This window comes from Callithrix jacchus, chromosome 22 (genome assembly GCF_049354715.1).
Source record: "Callithrix jacchus isolate 240 chromosome 22, calJac240_pri, whole genome shotgun sequence".
In the NCBI taxonomy this organism is placed as follows: Eukaryota; Metazoa; Chordata; class Mammalia; order Primates; family Cebidae; genus Callithrix; species Callithrix jacchus.
In genome coordinates this window covers 50,935,358-50,954,847 of record NC_133523.1, presented here as the reverse complement: position 1 = coordinate 50,954,847, position 19,490 = coordinate 50,935,358, and the positions used below count along the sequence as shown (strand labels likewise).

General features: G+C 47.6%; 1 protein-coding gene across 1 annotated transcript; it reads right to left on the bottom strand.

The window, feature by feature from the left end:
• Window positions 1–6,136: 6,136 nt before the first annotated feature.
• On the bottom strand, window positions 6,137–18,582 carry ZNF544 (zinc finger protein 544). Its single transcript, XM_078361037.1, is given in 7 exon segments — window positions 6,137–6,914; window positions 6,917–7,460; window positions 7,462–7,697; window positions 7,700–8,066; window positions 8,069–8,257; window positions 16,493–16,630; window positions 18,001–18,582. Coding segments are annotated over 6 exon segments (2,040 nt in total). The 5' UTR covers window positions 16,565–16,630; window positions 18,001–18,582; the 3' UTR covers window positions 6,137–6,282.
• Window positions 18,583–19,490: the final 908 nt, after the last annotated feature.

The following is a 19,490-nucleotide window of genomic DNA, read 5'->3' as shown; positions in this document are numbered from 1 at the left end:
ATTAACATATGATGGGTTTATTTTGAAAAATTATCTTACCGGGCGCGGTGGCTCATGCCTGTAATCCCAGCACTTTGGGAGGCCGAGGAGGGCAGCTCACGATGTCAAGAGATTGAGACCATCCTGGCCAACATGGTGAAACCCCGTCTCTACTAAAATTATAAAAATTAGCTGGGTGTGATGATGGGTGCCTGTAGTCTCAGCTACTCCAGCCTGGGCAACAGAGCAAGACTCCATCTCAAATAATAATAATAATAATAATATAATATATTATTTTTTTTCTCAGTTTTAATGCCTGATAGAGCAAATATTGATAGGACCTACATAAACAAATACTGAGTAGGGTCTTCAGTGACTTTTAAGAGTGTGAAGGGGTCTTGAGACAAAAAGCTTGAGACATACTTGGCTATAGAATAGAGTAGGCTTTTGTTGTTATTGAGACAGGGTCTCACTCTGTCACCCAAGCTGAAGTGCAATGGCACATTCTCCGCTCACTGCAACCTCCACCTCCTGGGTTCAAGTGATTCTCCTGCCTCAGCCTTCTAAGTAGCTGGGATTACAGGCACCGGTCCCCATGCCCAGCTAATTTTTTGTATTTTTAGTAGAGACAGATTTTTGGCCTGTTGGCCAGGTGAACTCCTGACCTCAGGTGATCCACCCCCACTGGCTAGCCTCCCAAAGTGCTGGGATTACAGGCATGAGCCCCCACGCCCTGCTGTAGCTTTAAGCAAGCTTTGATATTTTGTATTCATGTTGGTCATTTGATATAGAGTACTTATTTTTACTTAAACAAATTTAGTTTTTTAAATTTCTTCTTTGATCAAATAGCTGTTTCAAAATATATTCTAAAATATCCACAATTATTAATTTGCAATTTTGTTGTGCTGTTAAAGAATATGATAATATAAATTGCTACTTTTTTTTTTTTGAGACGGAATTTTGCTCATGTTGCCCAGGGTGGAGTGCAGTGGCAAGATCTCAGCTCACCATAACCTCCGCCTCCCAGGCTTAAGCGATTCTCCTGCCTCAGCCTCCCGAGTAGCTGGGATTACAATCACGTGCCACCACCCCCGGCTAATTTTGTATTTTTAGCGGCTACAGGGTTTCTCCATGTTGTTCAGGCTGGTCTCTAACTCCTGACCTCAGGTGATCTGCCTGCCTCGGCCTCCCAAAGTGCTAAGATCCCCTTGATTAAAAAACCGCCTAAATCCAGCCCCAAAACATCAGTCTAATGGCTAATGTCAGCATAACGAGAAACATTCCAACCCTAAATGTCGAGTCCGACCCTCAGACACTGACCCAGGGACTGATGAACAAATGCATTCATACACAGATATCCAGTGAAAGAGTAGGGTTGCTCTTCTCAAGGAGTATCTTACTGGTGTTCTCTGTATTTCCTGAATTTGAATGTTGGCCTGTCTTGCTAGGTTGGGGAAGTTCTCATGGATAATGTGGGTCCTGATGGCCAGGGGAAGACCTATGTTGATCCTATCTGAATAATTATAATCCTGCTTGGCTCAGAGTACACTGAAGTTTATACACTGAACTAAATTATATTGTTGGTGCCGTTAATTAGAAATCAAGCGGCCTGGCCGGGCGCGGTGGCTCAAGCCTGTAATCCCAGCACTTTGGGAGGCCAAGGCGGGTGGATCATGAGGTCAAGATATCAAGACCATCCTGGTCAACATGGTGAAACCCCTTCTCTACTAAAGATACAAAAAAAAATTAGCTGGGCATGGTGGCGCGTGCCTGTAATCCCAGCTACTCAGGAGGCCGAGGCAGGAGAATTGCCTGAACCCAGGAGGCGGAGGTTGCGGTGAGCCAAGATCGTGCCATTGCACTCCAGCCTGGGTAACAAGAGCGAAACTCTGTCTCAAAAAAAAAAAGAAAAAAGAAATCAAGCGGCAAAAGGAGGCCTAAGATAAAGACCATCAGAGAGTGCAATAACCTGGGAACACCTCGGGATGGCTGCAGAGCTGGGAATACTGCTCCGGTCCCACGAATGCCTTCTCAACATGGAGACTGCATGAGGGCCTTGTAAAGAGGGCTTATGCAAAGATCTCTGAGAAGGGAGGCGACCTCTGCGACCAAGATCCAGGAGGGTGTTTGTAGATGGGAGTTGGCAAGGAGGAGAAAAGCCTTGCAGGGCAGAGATCATGGAATACCTTAGGCTCTGCCTAGATGATCTGAATATGGAGTGATTTTAATTGCTCTAAATCCTCAATGCTCAGGAGATAAAAGCCCCTTGATGTATTGGGTGTGATCAGACCTCGTGGCTCCTAATCCACTATGCTTCTGAAGCACCCTGATAATAATCAGTGATAAACTCAGAGTACTAGTTAGCATGTCTTAGAAGGATCTCAAGAGCTCTCTGCCCAGCTACCTTACCCACTCCTCTACCCCTCCCTTCCACCCCCATAAGATCAATGAGATCTTATGGGCACATAATAAAAGTGTTTGGAGCCCAGCGCTCCGGGCCAACTTGGTTCCCATGAAATTCTACTCTTGTGTCTCTGTCTTTATTTCCTTTTCTCAATCCCTTGTCGGGACTAAGGGCACCTATGTATGGGGTTGGGGCTGGTACCCAACAGATAACAACCTGAAGTGTGTTTTCCAACTTGGTTCCATTCTTCCTGTCACCTTTAGGTTTGCCAATCAATCATAGGTTTGGTCTTGGGGATTCTAGGAAGGCAAGGAACCTTCCTGCCCTGCCTGCTGAAATCAACTCAAACTGGCCAAATAAACAAGTCTGATGTCTTTTCTCTTTGCGCTTGCATTTTTTTTTTTTTTAGGATTCTCACTCTGTTGCCCAGGCTGGAGTGCAGTGGTGTGATCTCGGCTCACTGCTACCTCCATCTCCCAGGTTCAAGCAATGCTCCTGTTCAGCCTCCCAAATAGGTGGGATTACAGGTGCCCGCCACTACACCTGGCTAAGTTTTGTATTTTTAGTAGAGACAGGGTTTCACCATGTTGGCCAGGCTAGTCTCAAACTCCTAACCTAGAGTGATCCACCCACCTCAGTCTCCCAAAGTGCTGGGATTACAGGCGTGAGCCAACACGCCCAGTCCTGCCATCTGTTGTTAATCGTGGTGTTCTCAATTTTCCATGACGCATGGGTCTTATTAATTCTGATAATACTTGGCATTACCCGAAAATTTCCGTTCAGCCCCGGGGAAGTATCGCTTTTTCTTTTTCGAACTTATTTGTCCAACAATCTCACTTGTAATGTCAAAGAATCTGTTCTTGTTCTCATTGTTCTATTTTCTCAAAGTATCTGTCTTAGTTTTTATTTGTAACCCCTTCTTGACTCACTTTTACATTAATAAAATGCATTAATTATTTGGTTCCGCGGGGTGCACTCGCTCACACCTGTAATCCCAGCACTTTGGGAGGCCAGGGTCGGCAGATCACTTGAGCTCAGGAGTTTGAGGCCAGCCTGGCCAAAATGGTGAAACCCTGTCTCTTGGAAAACACAAAAAATAGTCAGATGTGGTGGCGCATAATCCCAGCTATTTGGGAGGCTGTGGCAGAAGAATCACTTGAACCTGGGAGGGGGAGGTTGCAGTGAGCCAAGATTGTGCTAGCGCACTCTAGCCTGGGCAACAGAGTGAAACTCTGTCTCAAAAAAAAATTTGTTTTTGGTTCGTCTGAAAATGTTTTATTCTCCTTTGTCTTAGATTCTTTCTTTCTTGATGGAGGCTTTTTTTTTTTTTTGAGATGGAGTCTTGCTCTGTTGCTAAGCTGGAGTGCAGTGGCACAATCTCAGCTAACTGCAATCTCCGCCTCCTGTGTTCAAGTGATTCTCCTCCCTCAGCGTCCTAAGTAGCTGGGATTACAGGTGTGCGTGACCACATCCAACTAACTTTTGCATTTTTAGTAGAGGCAGGGTTTTACCATGTTGGCCTTAATCTCCTGACCTCATAATCTGCCCACCTCGGCAGCCCAAAGTGTTGGGGTTACAGGTGTGAGCCATCGCACCCAGCCAGCTTTCTTTACTTTTTGCTCCTTGCCTCCCACCCATACTGAAGAGGCTATCAGAAAGCAAATGGGAATTTCCACGGACAGGCGGGGCTGCTTTGCTCTAGGGTGAAGCAGGCAAGAACCAGCTATCGGGTAAAAAGTGCTGAAATGACAGAATAAAGCAGCCCTTGCTGCAGAGCAAAATACATGAGATTCCCTAGTCCCCCGAACTATCTTTTATTGTTTGACTCCTTCCCTACTTTACTTTTTGCTGACCCACAGCCAGATACTATGGCCAGGCAGGGAAAAAACATGGGGAACAGTCCGAGTTTGATGGACAGACCTTCAATTAACCCACTTTCCTGTCTATCAGTCTATGGTTCTGCTGGCGGCTGCCACGTCTGCTTCCACAGCCTCTCCTCACCTGTCCCTTTCCAGCCTCCCTCATACTGTATCTTTGGCTATGCTTCCATCTGCTTTTTTTTTTTTTGAGACGGAATCTGGATTTTTTCCCCAGGCTGGAGTGCAGTGGCATGGTGTCAGCTCACAGCAACCTCCACCTCCTGGATTCAAGTAATTTTCCTGACTCAGCCTCCCAAGTAGCTAGGATTATGGGCACATGCCACCACACCCAGATCATTTTTCATATTTTTAGTAGAGATGGGGTTTCACCATGTTGGCCAGGCTGGACTTGAACTCCTGAGCTCAAGTGATGGGCCCATCTCAGCATCCCAAAGGGCTGGGATTACATAAATCACTGTACCTGGCCTCCCATCTACTCTTATCCTGCTTAAATGTGCACTAATAGCCATACACCGTGGACTTTGGGAGGCCGACGCTAGAGGATCACTTGAGCCCAGGAGCTCAAGACCAGGCTGGGCAACATGGTGAGAGCCTGCCCCTAAAAAAAATAAAACTACCTAAGCTTCATGGCACATGCCTATGGTCCCAGCTACTCAGGAGGCTAGGACAGGAGGATCACTTGAGCCAGGCTGAGGCTGCAGTGAGCCGTAATTGCATCACTGCACTCTAACCTGGGTGACAGAGCAACAGTCTGTGTCAAAAAATAAAAGTACATGTGCAGACATGGGCTTTTTCACTCTCCTCACTGCTGTCAATTTACACTTTTTTTTTTTTGAGATGGAGTTTCGCTCTTGTTACCCAGGCTAGAGTGCAATGGCACGATCTCAGCTCACCGCAACCTCCGCCTCCTGGGTTCAGACAATTCTACTGCCTCAGCCTCCTGAGTAGCTGGGATTACAGGCACGCACCACCATGCCCAGCTAATTTTTGTATTTTTAATAGAGACGGGGTTTCACCTTGTTGACCAGGATGGTCTCGATCTCTTGACCTTGTGATCCACCTGCCTCGGCCTCCCAAAGTGCTGGGATTACAAGCTTGAGCCACCGCACCCAGCCCAATACACACATTTTTATGGGCACACAAATCGCCGTGTGATTTTTTTTTTTTTTTTTTTGAGATGGAGTCCCGCTCTGTCACTCAGGCTGGAGTGCAGTGCTGCAATCTCAGTTCACTGAAACCTCCACCTCTCAGGTTCAAACGATTCTACTGCCTCAGCTTCCCAAGTAGCTGGAACTACAGGTGCAAGCCACCATGGCTGGCTAACTTTTTTTGTACTTTTAATAGAGACACTTTTGCTGTGTTTGCCAGGTTGGTCTCAAACTCCTGACTTGGGGAGATCCCCTCACCTCAGCTTCCCAAAGTGCAGGGATTGTAGGAATGGGTCACTGTGTCCAGCCACCTGCTTGATTTTAGAAACTGCACACTCCTGAATTTTACTGCCACAGACTTTTATTTGGCTAGAGTGACCTTGGGAATACACAGTTTCAGTGCTCACTCTAGGCAATTCTTTTTTTTTTTTTTTTTTTTAATTTACCTGTCCCTGTCAAGAAAAGGCAATTCTGATGCACATGGTCATGAAGCCCCACTCTGAAGTCATGTTTTGGCCACCTGATTTCTAGTAAAGAGGGTCTGGCAGGGAAATTTCCCATGTTGGTTATCTATTTATTTAGAGAGTGTCTCACTCTCACTAGGCAGCAGTGCAGTGGCATGATCGCAGCTCACTGCAACCTCCGCTTCCAGAGCTCAAGTGATCCTCCCACCTCAGCTTTCTGAGTACCTGGGACTACAGGTATGTACCACCACGCCTGGCTAATTTTTGTATTTTTTGTAAAGGCAGGATTTTGCCATGTTACCCAGGCTGGTCTCAAACACCTGGACTCAAGCAATCCACCAGGCTCAGCCTCCCAAAGTGCTTGGATTACAGGCGTTGGCCACTGAGTCTGCCTCTGTCTTGGTTATTTACAGGGTTTCTCGCCTGTGAGCTTTATCATATCGAGTAAGGGAAGTATTATAACTGGGAAGTTTTCCACATTTGTTATAGTCATAGGGCTTCTCTCCAGTATGAATTCTCTGATGCCTAGTAAATTGACACCGCTGGCTAAAGGCTTTCTCACAGTGCTCACATTCATAGGTTTTCTCTCCAGTGTGTGTCCTCTCGTGTTTAGTAAGGGTTGAGCGATCATTGAACGCTTGCCCACAATCAATGTATTCATAGGGCTTTTCTCCAGTATACGTTCTCTGATGCTCAATGAGTCGCGACCGCTGGCTGAAGGCCTTAATACACCTGTCACACTGATAGGGCTTCTCAGCGACATGCGTCCTCTGGTGCACGATGAGGGGAGACCTCTGGCTGAAAGCTTTTCCACAATGACTGCATTCATAAGGTTTCTCTCCAGTATGTGTCCGCTGATGCACAACAAGCTGAGATCGCCGCCGAAAGGATTTCCCGCAGTCACTACATTTGTAGGGTTTCTCTCCAGAATGAACTCTCTGATGGGAAAGAAGGTGAGAGCTCCCTGTGAAGGCTGTCCCACACTGACTGCATTCAAAAGGTTTCTCTCCAGTGTGAGTTCTCTGATGCTCCACAAGGTGGAGCTCCCAGTAAAGGCTTTCTCACACTGATTGCATTTGTATGGCTTCTCCCCAGTATGAATTCACAGATGCCTGATGAGCTGAGTGCTTCGAATGAAGGCTTTTTGACACTGGTTACATTCACAGGGCTTTTCTCCAGTGTAAGTTCTTTTATGTGCAACAAAGTCAGAGCTTTGGCTGAAGGACCTTCCACAGTGAGTGTACTCATACGGTTTCTCTCCAGTATGAATTCTCTGATGTACAATGAGGTTAGAGTTCCACCTGAAGGATTTTCTGCACTCAATACAATGATACGGTTTTTCTCCAGTGTGAATTCGCTGATGCCTCCTAAGTTTGGAGCTCTGGGTGAAGGATTTCCCACACAGGCTGCACTCATGGGGTTTCTCTCCAGTGTGTGTCCTCTGATGTATAACAAGGTCATAGCTCTGGCTAAAAGATTTCCCACACTGCGTACATTCAAAGGGCTTTTCTCCAGTGTGTGTTCTCTGGCGTATGATGAGCTTAGAACAACAGCTGAAAGATTTTCCACACTGTTTACACATAAAATGGCTTCTCTGTAGTCTGAATGATGTTACTGTCAGAAAAAGATGAGGCCATGGGGAAGGCAGTACAGCCTTCCTCACATCTGAAGAGGGACTCTCCAGGGTCACTTACTTCTGTTTGTACAAGGCACAGACTCTTAGAACAGGCTTCCCTGCCCTTATCACACTCATACTCACTTTTTCCAAAATGCACTGGCTTGTGTTCATTCAGAGACACACTGTGACTGAAGAGGTTTCCTAATCCTTACAATTATTACTTTTCTTTACTGAAAAAAATCTACCATGAAGACAAAGGAAGGAATCGTAGTTGAGAGAGTCACTACCGACAATATATTCATCAGGGTTTTTATTGCCTGTTTCAGTGTTTGCAAGTTCACTCAAGTAAATGCTCTGACAGAAGGCTCTAGCACACGGATTTTCACACTGCTTCCGATCTGCTCCATTTTTCTCATGACTAATGAAAACTGAAGTTCTTTTCAACTGTTTAAACTGTGAGTTGGGCTTGTGGAAACCTGTACGTGTAGGTAATGTTGTAGGTAGAAGGCTTAAAGTGGAAGGTAGAGAATAACTTCCCCCACGTTGAAGCTCACTCAATAGTCTCTTGGAGGTGTGAGTACCATCAACCTCAAGGAGTTCTCCTGGTGTTCCCTTAGCTGGTTGCTCTGATCTTGCACTTTTCCTAGTGACACCAAACAGGGTGGCTCCTCCTGTACACATTGTTTCACTCCCACACGGTGGGATAGTTCATCCCAAGCTCCATCTTTTTCAGAATTCAACCTATTCAAGGGTAGCCTTCCAGTCTGAAAGAAATCCACAATGCCTGAGTTACTGGGAAAGCATCAGAGAAGGAGGGGGAGATGGAGGAGACAGTTGTTGTGAGGGAGGTGTCCCTGGTCTGTTTCCGAACTACGAACTGTAACCTGTATGCAGGAGTGAAATGGCATGATCTCGGCCTCAGCTTCCTGAGTAGTGGGAATACAGGCACCTGGCACAATGCCCAGCAACCATGATCAGCAAACATGGTATCAGTGCTAAAGTGCAGAGTACAAGCAAACATAATAAAGAAGTGACTGGCCGGGCGTGGTGGCTCAAGCCTGTAATCCCAGCACTTTGGGAGTCCGAGGCGGGTGGATCATGAGGTCAAGAGATCAAGACCATCCTGGTCAACATGGTGAAACCCTGTCTCTACTAAAAATACAAAAATTAGCCGGGCGTGGTGGTGCGTGCCTGTAGTCCCAGCTACTCAGGAGGCTGAGGCAGGAGAATTGCTTGAACCCAGGAGGCGGAGGTTGCGGTGAGCCGAGATCATGCCATTGCACTCCAGTCTGGGTAACAAGAGTGAAACTCCGTCTCAAAAAAAAAAAAAAAAAAGTGACTAAGTAGCAGTGGTCCTCAAATAGAGGGCAGAAGAATTAGAATAAGGAAGGAGGGGCCAGGTGTGGTGGCTCATGCCTGTAATCCCAGCATGTTGGGAGGCTGAGTCAGGTGGATCACCTTAAGTCAGAAGTTTGAGACCAGCCTGGTCAACATGGTGAAACCCTGTCTCTATTAAAAATACAAAAATTAGGTGGGTGTGGTGGCAGGCACCTGTAGTCCCAGCTTCTCAGGAGGCTGAGGCAGGAGAATCACTTGAGCCTAGGAGGTGGAGGTTGCAGTGAACTGAGATTGCCCCACTGCATTCCAATCTGGGTGAGAGTGAGAACGTGTCTCAAAAGAAAAAAAAAAAAAAAAAAAAAAAAAAAAGAGTTTAAGTAGGGAGGTGAAGACAAAAGGAGAAATCCACAGAATGAACTGGTCCGGGGGGTATAAAGCCCTTAACCACTGCAAAAAATATGTATGTATAAGCCCCTGGACCCTGTGAATGTGACCTTTTGGGAAAATGGGACTGTCCAGATGTGATTAGGATTTTATTATTGTTGTTATTTACTTAGCTAACTTTCTAGAGTCAGGGTCTTGCTCTGTTGAACAGGGGTAGCAATAACACAATCATAGCTCACTGAAGCCTTGAACTTCTGGGCTCATGTGATCCTCCCCCACTGGCCTCCCAAAGTGCTGGGATTACAACTGAGCCAATGTACCCTTCTGTGATTAGAATTTTTATGTATTGTATTGTATTTATTTATTGTTTTGAGACAAAGTTTCACTCTTGTTACCCAGGCTGGAGTGCAATGCCGCGATCTTGGCTCACCACAACCTCTGCCTCCATGGTTCAGGCAATTCTCCTGCCTCAGCCTCCTGAGTAGCTGGGATTACAGGCACGCGCCACCATGCCCAGCTAATTTTTTGTATTTTTAGTAGAGACGGGGTTTCACCATGTTGACCAGGATGGTCTCGATCTCTTGACCTTGTGATCCACCCGCCTCGGCCTCCCAAAGTGCTGGGATTACAGGCGTGAGCCACCGTGCCCTGCCTAGGTACGCCATTTTTAATCTTTTATTCCATATTTTTACTGTACCTTTTCTATGTTTACACATATTTACATATTCAAATTTTCCACTGTGTTATAATTGTCTATAGTATTCACTACAGTAACGTGCTGTGCAGCAAGAGGCTGTACCACATAACTTGGATGTGTATTAGACTATAACTATGTAGGTTTGTATAAGCATGCCTATGATGTTCACGCAACAGTCACCTAATGACACATTTCAGAACATATCCCCGTTATTATTGACAGGTAACTGCATTTCCTTTGAGAAATCTTCCTAAAAAAAAAAAAAAAAAGGAAATCTTCCTGTGTGAATATACACATGTTCACTAATCACTTATGTTTCTGGAAAAATGTGATTATAATGTAAATACTCTTTTGAAACTTAGCATCACAAAGTGCCTCCCAATGCCAATAAACAATTTTTGTAACAGCTGTAATCACTCTAATAGCTGAATTTGATGAAGGTGCTGTAGTTTATTTACAGTTGTAGCTTTAAAGTTTAATGTTTCTGAATATTTAGGACTTTTCCACATTTCATCCTCACATCAGCCATAGAATGGCCACTCTTGCTTTCACACATGCCTGCCTTTCTGCATGTGGATGTTTAGGTTAAATATTCAAAAGAACTGCCAGGCAGCTCCCAGAATGCTGCACACAGGTACACATGCAAAGGGAAGAAATGTTTCTTGAGCTTATCCTAACACAGTAAGAGAGGAAAAGCAGCAGTGTCACCATCAATGATGATGAACTCTGGGCTCACTCCGAGTGCTAGGCTCCAGGCAGGGATAGAAATGGGACCCAGGCCTACCAAGGACACAAGCCCAGCCTGTGGTGCCTTTCCCGAGGTGGCAGGGAGGCCACGTGAGCAACCAGGCAAGAACAATGAGGTGCACTCAGCACTGGATCAAGGAAAGACCACAGTTTGAAGTTTCTCACATTTCCTTTAGGTACACACTTTTGTTTTATATCTATACTATTGGGTGTGGTCCATAAATGTTCAAGATTAACATATCTTCTTCCTATAGTCTTTTATCACTAAAGAGGTGATAAGGCCAGGCCTCAATCCTGTATCATGGCTGTAATCCCAGCACTGCTGTAGGCTGATATGGTTTGGCTGTGTCCCCACCCAAATCTCATATTGAATTGTAGCTCCCATAATTGCCATGTGTCATGTTGTGGTAGGGACTCAGTGGAAGGTAACTGAGTCATGGGGGTGGGTCTTTCCCTTGCTGTTCTTGTGACAGTAAGTCTTACAAGATGTGATGGTTTTATAAAGAGGAGTTCCCCTGCACACACCTCTTGCCTGCCATGTAAGGTGTGACTCTGCTCCTCCTTTGCCTTCTGCCTTGATTGTGAGGTCTCCCCAGCTAGGTGGAACTGAAAGTCAAACCTATTTCCTTGGCTGGGCATGGTGGCTGGGCATGGCCGTACTCCCAGCACTTTGGGAGGCCAAAGTGGGTGGGTCACTTGAGGTCAAGAGTTCAAGGCCAGCCTGGCCAACATCATGAAATCCCGTCTCTACTAAAAATACAAATATTAGCCAGACGTGGTGCACACACCTGTAGTCCCAGCCACTCAGGAGGTTGATGCAGGAGAATCACTTGAACCCAGGAGGTGGAGGTTGCAGTAACTGATATGCCACTGCATTGCAGCCCCCACAACACAGCAAGACTCAGTGTCAAAAACAACAACTCTTTCCTTTAGAAATTATCAAGTCTCAGGTATGTTTTTATTAGCAGCATGAGAACAGACTAATATACTAAAGTGGTACTGGTACAGTGGGGTGTTGCTATGAAGATATCCAAAGATGTGGAAGCAACTTTGGTCTGGGTACCACGCAGAGGTTAGAACCGTTTGGAGGGCTCAGAAGATAGGAAAATGTAGGAAGGACTAGAATATCCTAGAGACTTGTTGACTGGCTGTGGCCAAAATGCTGATAGTGATATGGACAATAAAGTCCAGGCTGAGGTGGTCTCAGATGGAGATGGGGAAGTGTAGGGAACTGGAGCAAAGGTGACTCCTGCTGTTTTAGCAAAGTGACTGGCAGCACTTTGCCCCTGCCCTAAAGACTTGTAGAACTTTGAACTTGAGAGAGATGATTTAGGGCATATGGCAGAAGAAATTTCTAAGCAGCAAAGTTGTTCAAGATGTGAGGTGGATGCTGTTAAAAGCATTGTTTTATATATTCACAAATATATGGTTTGGAATTGGAACTTATGTTTAAAAGGGAAGCAGAGTCTAAAACTTCAGAAAATTTGCAGCCTGATGATGCGAGTGGAACCCGTTTTATGCAGTGGAATTCAAGCCAGCTGTAGAAATTTGTTTAAGTAATGATGAGCCAAATGTTAATTACCAAGACAATGGGGAAAATGTCTTCAGGGAATGTCAGAGGTCTTCACAGCAGCCCCTCCCATCACGAGCCTGGGGGTCTAGGAGGAAAAAATGGATTTGTGGGGTAGACCCAGGGCCTTGCTGCTTTGTGCAGTCTCAGAACTTGGTGCCCTGCATCCTACCAGTGGCTAAAAGGGGCTAACAAACAGCTTGAGATGTAGCTTCAGAGGGTGCAAGCCCTAAGTCTCGGCAACTTCCACGTGGTGTTGATCCTGTGGGTGCACAGAAGTCAAGAACTGAGGTTTGGGGGCGGGCGCGGTGGCTCATGCCTGTAATCCCAGCACTTTGGGAGGCCGAGGCGGGTGGATCACAAGGTCAACAGATCAAGACCATCTCGGTCAACATGGTGAAACCCCGTCTCTACTAAAAATACAAAAAATTAGCTGGGCATGGTGGCGCGTGCCTGTAATCCCAGCTACTTGGGAGGCTGAGGCAGGAGAATTGCCTGAATCCAGGAGGTGGAGGTTACGGTGAGCCGAGATCGAGCCATTGCACTCCAGCCTGGGTAAACAAGAGCGAAACTCTGTCTCAAAAAAAAAAAAAAAAAAAAAAAAGAACTGAGGTTTGGAAACCACTGCCTAGCTTTCAGAGGATGTAAGGAAATGCCTGGATGTCCAGGCAGAGATGTACTGCAGGAACAGAACCCTCATGGAGAACCTATGCTATGGCAGTGCGGAAGGGAGATGTCAATTGGGTACCCCCTGCACCGAGTCACCACAGGGGCATTGCCTAGTGGAGCTGTGAGAAGGGGGCCACCGTCCTCCAGACCCCAGAATGGTAGGGCCAACAGCTTGCACCATGTGTCTGGAAAAGCCATACTCAATGCCAGCCCATGAAAACAGTAAGGTGGTGGGCTGTACTTTGCAAAGCCAAAGGGGCAGAACTGCCCCAAGACAATGGGAACCCACCTCTTCCCTCAGCATGACCTGGGTATGAGACATGGAGGCAAAAAAGATCAGTTAGGAGCTTTAAGATTGGATTGCCCTGCTGGATTTTGGACTTGCATGGGGTGTACTGCCCTTTTGTTCTGGCCAACTTCTCCCATTTGGAATGGGTATATTTACCCAAAGCTTGTATCCACATTGCATCTAGGAAGTAACTAACTTGTTTTGGAACTTACAGGCTCATAGGTGGAAGGGACTTGCCTTGTCTCAGATGAGACTTTGGACTATGGAATTTTGAGGTGATAATCAAATGAGTTAAGAGTCTGGGGACTGTTAGGAAGGCATGACTGGTTTTGAAATGTGAAGCCAGGAGATTTGAGAGGGGCCAGGGCAGAATGACATGGTTTGGCTATGTCCCCACCCAAATCTCACCTTGAACTGTAGCTCCCATAATTCCCATGTGTCATGTCATGGGAGGTCCTGGTGGAAGGTAACTGAATCATGGGGTTAGGTCTTTCCCATGCTGTTCTCATGATAGTAAATAAGTCTCATGATACCTGATGGTTTGATACAGGGGAGATCCGCTGCACACGACCCCCTGCCTGCTGTCATGGAAGACGTGACTTTGCTCCCCCTTTACCTTCTGCCATGAGTGTGAGGCCTCCCCAGCTATGTGGAACTGTGAGTCAATGAAAACTCTTTCCTTTATAAATTACCCAGTCTTGGGTGTGTCTTTATTAGCAGCATGAGAACAGACTAATACAGAGGTTAAAGCAGGAAGACTGCTCGAGTCTAGGAGTTGGAGATCAGCCTGGGCAACAAAGTGAGACCCAGTTTCTACAAAAAAATCAAAAAGTCAGCTGGATATAGTGGCATACACTTGTAGTCCCAGCTACTCAGAAGGCTAAGGTGGGAAGATCACTTGAGTCAGGAGGCCAAGGCTGCAGTGAGCTGTGATGGCACCACTGCACTCCAGCCTAGGTGATAGAGTGAGATCGTCTCAAAAAAATAAATAAAAAAACAAACAAAAGAAAACAAAACAAAAAAATGATAAAAGTGTCTTTTTCTTAATGCTCTTGCATTACAGGTCTACTTTATTTGATATTATCTTGCCATCCATTTCCTTATTTGTTTTCACTGATGGATCTATGCTCATCCCACCACCTGTTCGTCAAAACCTGGACCGTCTGACTCTTCTAAGGAGAGCATAGCTTTAACTTTTTCTTTTCTTTCTTTCTTTCTTTTTTTTTTTTTTTTTTAAGAGACAGGGTTTTACCATGTTGGCCAGGCTGGTCTCAAACTCCTGACCTCAAGCAATCCACCTGCCTCGGCCTCCCAAAGTGCTTGGATTACAGCTTTTTATTTTCAATACAATTTCCTTTTTTTTTGAGACAGAGTCTCTCTCTGTCACTCAGGGTGGAGTGTACTGGTGCAATCTTGGCTCACTGCAGTCCCCACTTCCTGGGTTCAAGGAATTCTCCTGCCTCAGCCTCCTGAATAGCTGGGATTACAGGCACATGCCATCATGCCTGGCTAATTTTTTTGTATTTTTCATAGAGACAGGGTTTCACCATGTTAGCCAGGATGGTCTTGATCTCCTGACCTCAAGATCCACCCGCCTTGACCTCCCAAAGTGCTGGGATTATAGGCATAAGCCAGCGTGTCTGGCCTTTCAATTCAATTTTGAAGTGTCTACTAAAACAGAGTTCTACCCATTACATTGACTGTGAGAACTAGTCTTATTTCTGCTATTACATATTATATTTTCTATTACTTTTCAAGTTCAAGACCAGCCTGGACATCATGGCAAAAACCGGTCTATACTAAAAATATAAAAAAAATTTAGCCAGGCGTAGTGGTACACGTCTGTAATCCCAGTTACCTGGGAGGCTGAGTCAGGAGAATTGCTTGAACCCAGGAGGCAGAGGCTGCGATGAGCCATGATCACACCACCACTCCAGCCTGGGTGACAGAGGGAGATCCTGTCTCAAAAAAAAATATCACCAGGACTATTTTTGGAACTTGACAAAATATTCAAGCTTCTTTAATGAAAATAAAGACCTATGAAAAAGAAGAGACGTGACAGTCACAAACAGATAGTTGACAATAAAATAAACTGCACTGAAAAATGCAAAAAGCTGCTCTGCATTAAAGACATATATTCCCAGCACTTTGTGAGGCCAAGGCAGGAGACAAGCCTGGGTAACATGTGAGACCCATCTACAAAATCAATAAATAAGACATGAATCAAAACATACTAGGGCCTATGATCTCAGCCTCCTCCCCCAGCAAATGCCTCAGGCTTTCCTACCCTTCAGAATCCACTGACCACTCAGGCTGTATTTCCTATGGGCCAGGCACTGTACCCTGTTCTCTGCTTCAATTCATTCATTTGATTTTCCTTATAACCCCACAAAGACAATTAACAGCATTTACCCAGTTTTCTAAATGAGGAAACCAAAGCAGAAAAAACTTGGGTAAAACTTAACTGAGACCTCGTGGCTGGGGAGTACAAAGCTGGGAGCTCCACAGCTCATGGCCCTAAGCACATGACCTCAGCTCCCAGCCTCCCCAGCTGGTACACCCCACCCCAGACCAGCCCACTGCCCCTGTTATTTTTCTTAGCATCCTTGGCTCTTGGCCTCTCTAACCTGTTCGTTCTGTGCAATCTGCCCATGCCCTTGACCGTCCTCTCTGCCCAACCCTACTAGTTTCTGAGTCCTGGGTGGTATAGCAGGTCAGGAATACCAGTATCCACTCAGTCACCATCTCCTTCCAGCTGCAAGCTCACGCTCTCACTATCTACTTCAGCCCCTTCCCACCACTATCCTCTCTATGTAGACAAATCTGCCTTTTAATGCACTCCAAGGGATGGTTCTGGACTCTTTCAACTTCCTGGCACACAGACTCCTGCAAGCCTGCACTCATTAGTAGCTCCCTTTAAATTGTAAGGTGAGATGTCTTCTTTTTGGTCAAGATGAATCCATATCCCAGTGTCCCACCTCCACACCTCTTCTTCTCACAGCTCAGTCCTGAAGAGAGTGACCCAACACCCTCAGTTCCCCCTCCTCCTCTTCCCCATCTCTGCTCTGCTCTCTCACTCCCAAACACACACACACACACACACACTCACACACACACACAAATGTAGACCATATCCAAGAAGGCTGCCAAATATCCTATGTGATACTATCTTGTCCTGATGCTCCTGGCCTTCCCTGGGGAATTTCACTACCTGTGTCCATTTCTTCTCTCTAACCTTTTCCTTCCTTGTCTGGAGACATCTGAGGGCAAACGCAAGGGCGAGGGCAAGGGCTGAGAACACTCACTTTGCAACCTGCTTTCAAAGCACTGGCTCCATTACCTGCTGCTGTCGGACTGTAAACAGGCCTCCTTAACATTTCCAGACCTCAGTTTCCTCATCTGTAGACATCTGGAAAAACAGCAAGCCCTTCCTTGTGAGGATGCTGAAAGAATTAATTGAGTTGCCTTTACAGAGCTTAACATATGTTTATTCATCCGGGCGCGGTGGCTCAACGCCTGTAATCCCAGCACTTTGGGAGGCTGAGGCGGGTGGATCACAAGGTCAAGAGATCAAGACCATCCTGGTCAACATGGTGAAACCCCATCTCTACTAAAAATGCTAAAAATTAGCTGGGCATGATGGCGTGTGCCTGTAATCCCAGCTACTCAGGAGGCTGAGGCAGGAGAATTGCCTGAACCCAGGAGGCGGAGGTTGTGGTGAGCCGAGATCGTGCCATTGCACTCAGCTTGGGTAACAAGAGCGAAACTCCGTCTCAAAAAAAAAAAATATGTTTATTCATAGTGATTATACTTGGACATAAAATTCCCCTTCTGTTCCTCATACTGGACTTACATGGGGGCTGATCTGGCAGGAGTCCCTCTGGCTGCAGGGCTGTGGAGGGAGTTTCTTTCTCTTTTCTTTTCCAGTTTTCTCTCTCCCTGCTTGTGGGGTGATGCTTCCAATTTGCCCCAGGTTACATGTCTAGCCCAAACCTCCGGGACTTCCTGCCACTGCCATTCCCTCCTCCACATTCAGCCATGTTACCCACATGCTCAACTCCCATGCAGAGACTGACAAGGAATTCCCCATCTTCCTTGCACAGTGACTTCTATCCTGGCTCCACGCTTGAAAAGGAAACAGTCTTCCTCCACTCCTTCCTGTCTTTCGGCATCCCTCTGTAGACGGAGTCATTTCCACAATCAGATGTTTCCCTACTCCCTTAGGCTCTGAAATCCAACACCATGCCTTTCTCATTAGCACTGCCTTGTACGGTCCCCAATTTTTTTTTTTTTTTTTTGAGACGGAGTTTCGCTCTTGTTACCCAGGCTGGAGTGCAATGGCGCGATCTCGGCTCAAAGCAACCTCCGCCTCCTGGGTTCAGGCAATTCTCCTGCCTCAGCCTCCTGAGTAGCTGGGATTACAGGCACGCGCCACCATGCCCAGCTAATTTTTGTATTTTTAGTAGAGACGGGGTTTCACCATGTTGACCAGGATGGTCTCGATCTCTTGACCTCGTGATCCGCCCACCTCGGCCTCCCAAAGTGCTGGGATTACAGGCGTGAGCCACCGCACCCGGCCCATACGGTCCCCATTAACTCTTGACAGAACACAAATGGAACCCCTGTAACTCACTTACAGGCATTACACATACATCCCATCCTGTTCACCTCTGCAGTCCCTCACTGGGGTACACCAGTGTTGCTTAACCACTGCAGACCCCCAACACCCCAGTTACCCCTGCCCTGCCTGGCCTTAATCTTCTTCTCACTTAGAAAACACACACGTTCTCTTCAAGGTTCAAGCTTCACGTACCATTGGAAGAAAACGTGTCCGCGTCTGGAGCTAGGATGACCTCTGCGTTGCAACAGGCGCCACCTGCCTGGTGCCTCTGCGCCAGGAGGCTCTTGGCCACCACCTGTGGATAAGCCGTAGAAGGTGAGGGAGCGGAGCGTGGGAGGCCAGCTGGTTCTGCAGACCCAGAGCAACACACGCCGGCCTCAATCTCCAGCCCCTGCAGCCCTCGACCCAGACCCCCTGTGTCACGTGTGCCCAGCCAGGCCCATCTCCTGCCCGGAGGCCCGGCCCTATCAGTACCCTGCCAGCTCTGAAGCAGGAGAGCCTCCGACAAGCTCAGACCCAGCCGGGCGGTGCTGTAGGCGGACCCTGTCCCTGAGACCGGAGACATTCCGATTACATCAGTTCCCTGCCCCCGTCCGGCCTCGCCGACTGAGGGACGCCCGCCCGCCCAGCTCGTTTCTCCGGCACGCCCAGGTCACTTGGGGCCGCTCCGGCCTGGTCCCGCGCTCCGGCTCCAGCCGACTAACAGCGAAGCCTCCGCGCCAACCTAGGAAGGGCCAGACTCACTCGCAGGCGCCGGGCAACGGCGGTGCTTCCGGTGGCTGCCGTAAGTGTCCGCGCTCTGCGCAACTTACGACAACTCCCAGAAGTCCGCGCGCCTGTGGCCGTTGCTCTCTCAGGCGTCGTTATTCCCGGCGGGAGCTTGCGGCCCCGCGGTGGCGAGACGAGCTTTTTCCTGTGATCGCGACTAGCATTGTGGCTTAGAAAGTTGCTTCTTGGTTCTGTTCCTTGGCGCGCCTGTCCCCTCCCCATTGAACGGCCACGCTGGTTCTCATCCAGCAACCGAAGCCGAGACTGTGGGAGGTGGCGCCCGGCATCCAGGGCGGGACTAGCGCCTGATGGTGCTCGGCTCTGTCATGTCCTCGGGGGCCTTCCCGGCGCCTTGGCTTGTTGAGGAGAGACAAGACTGCGTTCTTGAGAACGGTCCAAGGCCGTTAACCCGGAGCCCGGGGGCAAGGGCGCCCGCCGCCATCCGCGCCTGTGGCGGGGACTCGGAGACAGCCTGGGCACGGGGACGCGTCCTAGTGACAGAAACAAAGCCCCGGGTGTGCCCCGCGTGGAGCATTCCGAGTGGAAGCTGTCAGCATGCTAACTGGAGGTGACTTGTCCTGTGTGACTGCTGCGGGAGCCTGTTTGGCTTTCTGTGCTTGCTCCTAAGTGGGACAGGGAAAAAGAATAGGGAGGCCGGGGCCGGGCGCCCGGCTGGGTCTGAGCTCACGCCTGTAATCCCAGCACTTTGGGAGGCCGAGGCGGGTGGATCACGAGGTCAAGAGATCGAGACCATCCTGGTCAACATGGTGAAACCCCGTCTCTACCAAAAATGCAAAAAAAAAAAAAAATTAGCTGGGCATGGTGGCGCGTGCCTGTAATCCCAGCTACTCGGGAGGCTGAGGCAGGAGAATTGCCTGAACCCGGGAGGCGGAGGTTGCGATGAGCCGAGATCG